The sequence below is a fragment of the Eurytemora carolleeae genome, unplaced genomic scaffold, assembly GCF_000591075.1.
Source record: "Eurytemora carolleeae unplaced genomic scaffold, Eaff_2.0 scaffold875, whole genome shotgun sequence".
In the NCBI taxonomy this organism is placed as follows: domain Eukaryota; kingdom Metazoa; phylum Arthropoda; class Copepoda; order Calanoida; family Temoridae; genus Eurytemora; species Eurytemora carolleeae.
Window position 1 is genome coordinate 153,947 of NW_019396839.1, and position 11,922 is coordinate 165,868.

Below are 11,922 nucleotides of genomic sequence, written 5' to 3' on the forward strand. Positions count from 1 at the left end.
ATAATAAATATAATAAAGATCTAAGGAATATTGTAAAATCTGTAATATGACTGTCCCCTAATGAATATGATAAAATACTAAAAAAATAGTGACTCCTTGAATTTTATGATTTTCAATTCATACAGGGCCCAGATTAAGATAAAATTCACTTTCAATGATAAACAGAAAAAATCTTTTTTTTTAAATCTTTCAAATATAAACTATATGAGATATTGAGTTAGGAAACTTGTATGCTGAACATTTTCAAAGATATAAAACCGTAGCAAACTCTTAACTTTTTATCTTAAAGGGACTGTAAGCGTAATTTCAAGTGACCCTTTATGCAAAGATGATTGACAATGCCCGATTTAATACGGTAGCATTGAAACAATAATCCGATTAAAAATGTGAAAGTTAACGTTTAGACTCAAAATGTCACTTTTACAGAGGAACCATAAATAAAAATGAAAAGTTAAAAAAAAAGCATTAATATTAATTCAGCGATCAATCAAAGCTTTTTGGAGTACCATTGTAAATCGAACATTGTCAATTTATACAAATAGGGTAACTTGAAATTACGCGTACAGTCCCTTTAGTTGATAATTTAAAGATATAAAGACGACTTTCTACTAATTATAACTGTATTTTCAGACAAGCTGGGTTCCCACTAGACTTCTTCTTCCCCTCACCTGGATTCTTAGTCTTATTCTAGTTCTACCATATCTCAAGTTCATATCCTTCCTTTCTTTAGATGTAAGTTCTTATCCTTCCTTTCTTTAGAAATAAGTTCATATCCTTCCTTTCTTTAGATGTAGGTTCATATCCTTCCTTTCTTTAGATGTAGGTTCATATCCTTCCTTTCTTTAGATGTAAGTTCATATCCTTCCTTTCTTTAGATGTAAGTTTATATCCTTCCTTTCTTTAGATGTAAGTTCATATCCTTCCTTTCTTTAGATATAAGTTCATATCCTTCCTTTCTTTAGATGTAGGTTCATATCCTTCCTTTCTTTAGATGTAAGTTCATATCCTTCCTTTCTTTAGATATAAGTACATATCCTTCCTTTCTTTAGATGTAGGTTCATATCCTTCTTTCTTTAGATGTAAGTTCATATCCTTCCTTTCTTTAGATGTAAGTTCATATCCTTCCATTCTTTAGATGTAAGTTCATATCCTTCCTTTCTTTAGATATAAGTTCATATCCTTTCTTTCTTTAGATGTAGGTTCATATCCTTCCTTTCTTTATATGTAAGTTTTTATCCTTTCTTTCTTTAGATGTAAGTTCATAAATTCATTGCTTAAGATATAAGTTCATATGTTTCCTTCCAATCCACTAAACACGAAATAAAGCAATTGTGCAGTATATACAGACCTATTTCACTGGTCAAGTTAATTTTGTAAGAACAAAATCAAATACCTATATGATTACTTAGGTCTCACCCTCCTATTCAACAGTTTTATGGGTCCCTCTGTAAACGTTGCAAAAAATTGAGTTTAAAGTTTTAGTTTTTTTATCACTTTTCTTCCAAGCTATTAAACATTAACTTTACATGAAGTACTCTAGTAAACTAAAGTTTAAGAATATTTTAGGGGTATATAACTATAAATATCATATATTTTGTAAACAAACTCCTTTTAAATTATCGTCTTTCCCAGAGGTGGCGGAATGGGGGTTTTATTTTGAAATCATACATACTTCCCCGGAGAGGGGGAAGGATCTATTTTGAAAACACACAAGCTTTTTCTGAGGGGGGGGGTATACTTTGAATAATTATTCACAGTGATTTATAGGTTACTAGCTATCACGCAAAATTCGAAAGAAGTTACCTCTCAAAAACTAAAGTTAAAAATAAGTGCTCTATACTTCTGAGATTTAAATATCTGGGGCTCCAAAAAGTAAAGATCAATTTGTGAGATCAAATTATATGGCAAAGCAGTATGCTGACAGTGGAAAATTGATGCAAGTCTGGAACTATGTTTTAATTAGTTTCCCCTAAGGTGTGGCTATAATTTTTTAAGTTTTTTGTTTGGGGGGGAATAAAAATTGGAAAATATATATCCCTGAAATATTTTGAATTGCTATCCTGTTTAAAAAGTTTGAAGGCTACCTGTGCAAACTTTTCTCAACACTAAATTGTTGAAGTTAGAGTGAAGAAACAGTGTAATATGCAAAGTTTTTAGCATACAGGGTGTCGAAATAAATAATGATAATTAGAGTTTGTTTTCAAAAACACTTTTTGTTGCAGATCTGTTCTTTAAAAACTATATGTACAAATTATCTTAACAGTCAAAGAGACTGTACTTTTAATTTCAAGTGACAGAACTATGGAGTTCCAATTCGCAGCGGTACTACCCAAATGCAAAAGAAAAAAAATTGACACATCTATAGCTTTGTATTATTGTTGTAATTATTAAAGTTGATTTTATAACACAACTCTTATTGGTTTACTTGACGTTTTTCAAGGACTAATTTCTCCAAATGCGGCTATGTGCAGTCCTGTATTTTGATAGTTCCTTAAAGCTGCTTGAACACGTTTCTTTCACCATCTTCTATCTCAACCAGGAGCATTGGAGGATGCTCTGCATCTAACACGGTATAGGCTTCTCTTGATCGGGTTCATCTGGTTGAACCTGCAATTCTCCAGGCTCTAGCTCTGGACCAGAAGAACTATAGGAAGAGATCTCTCAGGAGATAAATAATCATCCTAGAGATTAGGCATCTTTTCTGAGGCTAGGCCCAAACTATCCTCTGCTAAAGCTGCTGTAATTTAGAACGATTCAGCTGCTACTCCTCCCTCTATTTTAGCTGCTCCTGGAGTTAGAAGCTTATGCAAATTGTAACCATCAGATATAAGTTTCCGACCTTCGGACTATCTATAGGTTTAATTTTTCTCTTAGAAAAATGTGAAGTAAACTAATAAGTTGTAATATTATAAACATTATATTATATTATAAATGGACTTTATTAATTACAACAGACAATTAATAAACTAGGCTTTTAGGGCGCTCGCACCCATCTTCTATTTTGATTGTGAACATTTTCTTCTTGTATTCATTGCTAAACAAAAACAAAAAAAATTCGCGGATTTTATAAAAAAAACTTTCGTGCAATTTCAAAATTTAATGGAAATAGAATTTTGTTGGAGGCTAATTTTTGACATTTTTATCATTCATAAACCTTCCCTGGGGACACGTAAGGTCCCACACAAAATTTGGGCCCGATCAGTTCAGCCGTTTCTCGTTTATTGGATACAACCGGAAAGACAAACAGACAATCAGACACCCAAACTTAATAGATAAATATTTTCCTCATTTTTACACTTGAAATTTCGTCGTGACCGTCAGTCAAATTAATTTTTATTGTTGTTCCTTAAAAATCCACAGTATTTTCGATTAAAAGTAACTTCTGATTAGAAAATTTAAAAAAAATAATTTCTTGTTCTTTCAGAGTCTGGGACTAGCATTTAAAGGAGGTCAGATGTGCGCCGTGAACATGGAGAACAACGTGGCCCCCTATATGCGAGGGATGTTTGTTGTTTTGTAAGTTTAATCACCATTTTTGATAATTTATAGGGACTGTCGTGGTATTTTTATGTAACCCTTATATTAGAGAGGGACATGTTGGATTCTCAATTTTCCACTCTTTCAACCGTTATCTGTTATCAATAATGTAAAAGAACTCGTCGTATTTCATTTCTAGATTGTGTTTAATTCTTACAATTTCTTTTCTTTTTCCTGTAGCAGGAAATCCGCCAGTCACTTTTACAGAGAAACCACAATTTTAATTCAACTACCATCTTTAAATGAACTATAGAAAAAAATACCAACGCAGTATATGATGACCACCAATTTATTAAGCATAGTTATTTGCCCGATTCATGCCCGATTTTAACCTTTGCTTTTGCAAAAAAAACTAGATAACAATGTTGAAAAAAAGGTAGTTTCTTATAGATTTAAGGAGGGCAATGTATGAAATATCCAGTATGCAATCCTGGGTTTACAATCCATATTCAGTGTCTATCTAAAAATCAATACTAATATTCAAATATCTACATAAAACCACTCCTTAGAAATACGATCCCTCTATATACAAGTGTACAGCGATAGATACGTAAACATATCGTAATGTATACAACCGACCGCTCTATTAATTGATTAATAGGGAGTTTGGTTGTGTACAAGGATGTAATGCAAGGAAAGTTATTTCAGAAGTGTGCACATCTTTCATCTTTTGTACTGCAGTGTACTGTCTCTGGGCGGTAATGTAAACACAAAACGGATGTCAAAGCCTGACATGGGATCCATCTTTCACATTAAAAAATCAATGAAATATTCTGGTCATAGGAAACTATTATGTGAATTATCAAAATTACCAAAATTTAATTCTTTTAACCTCCTCGGATACTAAACGAACACTGATGCATCTATTCTTGTTTACAAATTCCGCCCAAAAAGAACTGGTTTTAATGTGTACGCAGAGTATACACGACCGCAATTAACTTTCCTTGCATTACACCCTTGGTTGTGTACATCTGAGCTAAGCTTTTCCTCTTCGTTTTATTACTCTATGGGTTCATAGTAATAATTTACGTGAAGGATCACATAAAATCTAGTGCATGGACATTCCCCTTAAATAATTGAATTTATATTTAAAAAACATATTTGACAGATGTAAAACATCATTTAAAAAATATTTCTAATTTCTCTTAATTGTTTTCTCGATCGACTATTTTACACATTTGACTATAACCCTATAAAAAACTAGATTTCTCGTTTCTCTTAATCCTATTCTCGACTTTTCTATTTAATTATTAAAGGTTCCTGGTCCCCGTTGTTCTATCTCTGGGCTTAATGTGGACAGTTTGGGACAATCTTACTCATATTCAAACAGAACTCTCAGGTCCAAACTTACTCATATTCAAACAGAACTCTCAGGTCCAAACCTTACTCATATTCAAACAGAACTCTCAGGTCCGAACCTTACTAATATTCAAACAGAACTCTCAGGTCCAAACCTTAATCATATTCAAACAGAACTCCCATGGTCCAAACCTTACTCATATTCAAACAGGACTCTCAGGTATAAACCTTAATTTATTCAAACGGAACTCTCAGGTCCAACCTTACTCATATTCAAACGGAACTCTCAGGTCAAAACCTTACTCATATTCAAACAGAACTCTCAGGTCCAAACCTTACTCATATTCAAACAGAACTCTCAGGTCCAAACCTTACTCATATTCAAACAGGACTCTCAGGTACAAACCTTAATTTATTCAAACAACAGAACTCTCAGGTTTAAACCTTAATAATATTCAAACAGAACTCTCAGATTTAAACCTAAATCATATTCAAACAGAACTCTCAGGTCCAACCCTTAATTTTTTCAAACAGAACTCTCAGGTCCAAACCTTAATTTATTCAAACAGGACTCGTGCAACCCAAAACGGTTTTAAAAAAGAAAAACGATTTTCTAATCGTTATAAAAAAAACGTTTTTTGTTTAATATCTTTCGCCAGAATAAATTTTTGCATAATGTAATAAAAGAAAACTGTCTAGCATTCAATTTTGAAATAGGATTCACAACTCAGATTTCTGTATAGCGCCTCTTAAAAGTCTTAAAACTTTAATTATTTAAGAACGGGCATTAAACGGTTACAATTAATGTTCCTCTCTCCCTACCTTTTATTTATCCGACCCAAATAAATAATTATAAAACAGAAATTTGAAAGTTTTTAAAAATTTACTGATTTAAGTTGAAAAAAAAATCCAAAACAGATTCTTTTATAAAAAACACGCATTTTTACGGTTTCTTGGGCCTTTCAATCATTTGCTTTTTGATATTTTTATATCTGAGTTCCCTGATTAAAACCTTTCATGATTTATTTTTAATTTTTACTTTCTTTAGCAATTTTTAAAACTTTGGGAGGCGATTATCTTATAGAATTGAAGAGCTGTCAACCTAAAATTTTTAGGAATTTTTCAAAATTAGTAATTATTTTTGGGCACATTAATGTACACAAACCCTGATGAACAACAGTGTAAGATCCATCAACCAACCCAATTTCTTAATGGTTTCATTTGTTTTCAGGAGTTGGGTTACAGGATATACAAGACAATGAAGGATCTCTTTCTCTCAGGTATCTATCTATCTATCTATCTATCTATCTATCTATCTATCTATCTATCTATCTATCTATTTGCATAGCGCACCGGAAGTTATATGGACCTGACTCTTGGCAATGATGGTTCCATGGATAAGGTCTGTGTCTTACTTCTGGTATTGTTGGACCAAGCATTATGCAATTTTCAAGCAGGACATATCTTCTTAGGCTGACTGGGACTTTGCATTCATGGACTCGTAATCTATGGCTCTCTCCGTCTTTGAATGGTACCGGTATCATCATCTCTTAAATGATTAATCACCCCTCTATCTTGTCCTTATCTTGTATGAAACTTCCATTCCAACGGAATAGGTATTCTCTTGCTTGCCTATCTGTTCCAGGTTTTCTTCGCCATTTTTCTGTGAATTTTTTCTGCTGTTTTGTTGATTTTTCTTGATTTCTGTCTCTGGTTCCTTATCCCAGTTTTGTTTTGTTTAATTTGATTCATCTATCCTTTTCCTCTTTGATTCTTCTCGAATTCTGTTTATCTCTTTTATTTTTACTCCAGCTGTATTTTTCTTGCCTCTGTAATCCCTATCTACATTGTCAATCGTGTTATCATCATTCTCATGCTGCTCCCATTTGAAAAACTGCTATTACCTCTCTTGAAACCATCATTTTCTTATATCTTTAACTGGGATTGTTTCCCAGTCATCGTAAGCATATGAGTTTCCAAGTTTTTGCCACATTCAAATATTATCTCTGGATTTCCATCATATTTGTGCGCTCTGTGCTCTTTCTAATTTCATTATCACACATCTTGTCATATGTATCCTCGGTTGCTTCTCCAGTTTCCATAACTCTCTGTAGATGTTACATACGTTGTTGTGATTCATCCATCTTCTTGTTCTGCTCCAACATTGGGTAGGTATGATGAAGATGGGGAGGGGCAAGGTATTGGATAGGTATAATGATAAAAGGCAGCAAGGGGGGTGGGAATTGGGGTTGTAGTATGGATTGGAGGAGGGAGGGAGTATTGTTTGGGTATGAGGTATATATCGAGAATCTCTAGATGTCAATTGTTGAGTAGGAAACTATTGATAAACTAAGAATAGAACATAATACTAATACCATGGTTTAATAACAATACAGATAGAACACTAGATGTCGTCTTTTCATGATTTAGGGGGTTTTCGTTCACAATAACCCTGAGGCAGAAGCACAAAGGAGTTACGCCCATGCCTCGTTGAATGACAGAGAGAGACCCTGTTTAAAATCCTTTGGGCTTTGGCCTCAGGATTATTGTGAACGAAAACCCCGTAAATCTTGAAAAGACGACATCTAGTGTTCTATCTGTATTGCTATTAATCTATAACTAATACTCTTAATGTATTTACAGTAAGAATCTCATTAATTAGTTTCAACTGTTTCTAGAGTATAGTCCAGAGCTGAAAACTTTTGTATAGGATACCCCCTAATCCTGATTGCTAAATTTCTGTATCCACTGTCGACACTTTTGATTTTCTGCTTAATCCTCTCTTTTGGATATCCCTGCTGCCTTCGAACCAATAAGAGTTCTGCTCAGCTTCTAATTGTCTGTTCGGTTTCTACAATCAACATCTGATCGGTTGCAGCTTAGACCATTTCACGAATATTAACGTAGGATTAAATTAGTGTTCTGATTAGTAAAAAGAGAAGATCAAGCATTGATCTCAATTCTAAAGTTTCCTGTCAGGCTGGTCAACTAGGGCTGGAGACTCGTTTAGACTTTTTTATTCTCACTCTGTGTGTTAACTGCTAGTAATAATAATTGAACAGACTGGCTAATAATTAGTTACCATTCGTTTCTAAAACCATGTATTCTTTATTACACTTTCCTTTTGTTGCCAAAATTTCCCGTTTTTAACTTTAAACATAAAAAACAATTTTTATTGGAGTTGCTACAATAGAAAATATGTCAATTGTTTAAACAACTTTTTTAAAGATCTTTAGAATTCTTGTTAGTTAAAATTAGGTAGGGAGGGGGGGGGGGTCAGCAAATAAAATAGCTAAAAAATGATAAAATCATAAAACTAACAATTTTCAAAGAAATAAAAATTGTAGAATTTAAAGAGATTAATATTTTAGGAGTGAATTCTCAATGAGAACCGGGAACAGAAGTCAGGTGACTGTTTTTTTCTTTTCAAAATCTAAAAATTTATTTTGATCCATTTCTTTTTTTAAAACCAAAGAGTCATCTATCCCTATCATCAATAATTGTATAAATTTAAATGGTTTGATTTTTACTAAATTATCTATTATTTAAGTAATGCAATGATGAATCAAATAATAAAATTAAATTATTGAATGATTACGGAATTAATTCTTAAATTATTTGATTAGTGGATAAATTTTGTATTGATTAGTTGATTGATTCACTCATTGTTAGATTGGTTAATCAACTGAGCTAGGATCAGCCTGAATATCCACAAGGAGAATATATTTATGAATTGATTAACCATTTGATTAATTGATTAATTTATTGACCTAGGAACTACTACAAAGCCTGGATATCAACAAGGGGAACATATTTATGAATTGATTAACCATTTGATTAATTGATTAATTGATTGACCTAGGAACTGCTACAAAGCCTGGATATCAACAAGGGGAACATATTTATGAATTGATTGACTATTTGATTGAATTATTGATTGATTGATTGATTGATTGGTTGATCTGGGAGCTGCTACAAAGCCTGGAAAAGTTTTATATATTGATTAAGTATTTGATTTATTTATTTATTGATGGATTGATTGATCTAGGAGCTGCTACAAAGCCTGGATATCCACAAGGAGAAAAGAGCGCAGAAGTTTTTAGTGTTAATCCTCTCTTCACACTTCCTGTGTGTTCTTCCAATCAACGTTCTCAAGTCAGTTTACTTACAGTCGTATATATCAATACAATATGAAGACGACTTTCGATTTTAATTTTGATTTGTATCAAGCTTTAAAACAGCATGGATACATTATACAATATGCATAAAACAGAGAGAAGCTATCAACAGCTTCTATTTGTTTACTTGCAGACTTGTAATTAAAAAGAACTTGTTGAAAATCAAAATTTAAATCGAAAAGTCGTCTTTATTGTAAAGATTTAAATTTATGTTCTAATGTCAAAGGTTATGAGTTCCTTAATTAGGATTTACCAACTGTCCCTTTAAAACAGAATAAATAATCGTAATTGCCTGCTTTACAATATATTTTTAATCCAGGGCTAATCAGATTGGATTCGGTAACAGGGCAAAGTTCTGAATAAACTTTAAGTCGGTCCCGTTTTAAAGTTAAATCTGTCTAATCATGCCTTGTTTTATGTTTTTCAGTTTGATGTCTTTCCATTTTTTTTTTTTTTTTGATGCAATTTATTGAATTTTGCATATATTGTGCTTGATTTGTGCAAACAAAAGCCTCTAAATATGAAAAGAATTGATTGGGTGAGGAGAGGAGGGGGGGGGGGGGCTTGAATTTTCAAACTCAAAGCTTGGAATTTGATATGGGTTTCTATCAGAGTAGTTGAAAACTTTCAAATATAAAGTTTAAACTTTAGAAGAAAGAATTATTTAGATGAAACTTGGCCGTCAGATACTTTTTCTAATTTTAGTTTAAAGCTTTATATCTCCAGGGTTATATACCCACAAACAAATAGACTTCAAAGACGACTGTCGATGGACATCAATCAGTTATTCTTGTATATTTTGGGTTTCTTGCGACTGTAAACTTGTTTCTTTGTCAACTCATTTAGTATATATTTAAAGACTGACAAAAGACCATATTTAATGAGTTTTGGTCTCATTTAAGTTTCTTCCTTTGTGGGTAATCATATATCTTGTCTTAGTGTTAACTGTGGTAATTAATTTAAACAGAATTAAAACAATCCGACAATAATGTCGTCTTTTGGGAAATCTAAATAAGAGCAACAAAAAAGTTTATATGAAGACGTTCTTTTATTTTTTTTAGTAAGTTTTAGTACTAATGCTTTATATATTTTGATTATATATTAGTCTATTGTGCCTAGCTTTATCCATTAATTTACATAAATGCAAATTAATCAATGCGGTTTAATTACTGAATCTAGTTCACTGCAGTTGACTTGGGTTAGAAAGTATTTAGTTTGCGCATTTTACATATTTCTTAATCTTAAAGAACGGGTATGAGATCGTTTGTATCTCTTGACGGTACCATCAAACCATTTAACGAAATAACTATCCGAGTAAATTATCTCTTTTTCCTTGTTATCTATATCCAATCATAACTCAGGAACCCCTTGACCAATTTGTCTCAAATTTTGATGGGGAATTCGGAAGAACCACGGGAATGTTCTTAGCTTGGTTTTGAGATTCTAAGTTGAGTGGGTCGACTTTAATAGGGGAAAAAAGCTAAAATTGTAAATTATGACTTAGCGCGGGTAAACGGCGGAAGAAACTATGATTACCCTGGGCAACGCTGGGTTCTTATTCTCAAGCTAGTGATTTTTAAAGAAATAATCTTTCAATGGTTTCAATGGTTCAATGGGTACCGATATAAATCGGGCGTTGCCCTCTTTGCCTTGGAGGGTCACTTGAAATTACTCTTACAGTCCCTTTAATAAATTACTAACATATGTAGTGTGTACTATGTAGGCTGGTGCGGTATTCTGTGGTTGAAACTTATGAAAATGAATCTGCATATGATCTGGCCTACGGTATTCTCGTCTTCATAACTTTCCTACCAACCCTTATCCTACCATTCTTCTACTCACGCTGGATACTTATAGGAAACCAGCCAGTTACAAGTTATTTGAACCCTCTATCATTGTGTTACATATAGCTAACATTACAGAAGAAATTCATATACAGTGGTAGATTATGATATCAATACAATAAAGACGAACATTTTATTTTTTAGTTTTGATTGTTAAACAAGCTTTTCCGAATTACAAGTTTACAAGTAATTTAAGAGAAGTTTTTTAATTGACAGCCTTTCTTGAGTTTAATGTTTTGTGTATCCAGCTTGATATAAATGAAAATTTAAATCGAAAGTGGTGTTCTTTGTATTGATATTATCGCCGACCACTATATTAAAAAAATTTTGATTTGTACAGGGTCTTAAAAAAGTAGATCGAATCTCACATTTTTAGACAACCCTTTTCCAAAGTGGAATAAAAGTTACAAAATAAAAAAGTTAAAAGAAAACACAAAGACGACATTTATTTCGCCATATATTTGTCATAACTTGTACAGTTAAATCTAAATTTTTTAATGGGTTATTTACTATTTTACGTAAATCTCAGTACTTGCGAAAATAAATAAATAGTCATGAATATGCGGGAAAAATTTCAAAGAGCTCCATATAATCATTTAATTATAAAGCAAAATATCTGCAACATTCCATTATCAGAAAGTGAAGAATACGACATTTCATGAATTCTTTCGATGTATGGCTTATTTAAGATTTAACTGTATTACACCATATATTCATTTCATTGATAATTTGTTTTTTATTTTTCTTTATTTGTTTTTTCAATTTCTATTTTTTCAATTTTTTAACCTTCAGATTTTATATAAAAAGTGCATGTATATGTATATATATTGTATATGTATATATTAAATTTTTTTTAAAAAGAAGTCAGTGCTTAATCTCATAGTTTTAGAATTAAGATTACCACCCTGCCCCTTTCTCCCTCTAATACTCCCTTCCCCCTCCCCCTCCCCCTCTCAAACAGTAACTGAACTGGAGCAGGGAGCTTATGGAGCGAACTGTTGAAGCTTGGAGCCGGGTTCACAACACCTCCACAACAAAATGTGTTCTTGGAGCAAGACATATTT

The 11,922-nt window shown here is 32.4% G+C and overlaps 1 protein-coding gene across 1 annotated transcript; it reads left to right on the forward strand.

The window, feature by feature from the left end:
• Window positions 1–328: 328 nt before the first annotated feature.
• On the forward strand, window positions 329–11,916 carry LOC111709266 (uncharacterized; the record flags this gene model as incomplete). Its single annotated transcript, XM_023482890.1, has 9 exons — window positions 329–355; window positions 631–732; window positions 3,425–3,516; window positions 4,794–4,876; window positions 6,068–6,116; window positions 8,208–8,244; window positions 8,885–8,991; window positions 10,738–10,871; window positions 11,837–11,916. Coding segments are annotated over exons 1-9 (711 nt in total), but the record flags the coding sequence as incomplete, so codon positions are not given.
• Window positions 11,917–11,922: the final 6 nt, after the last annotated feature.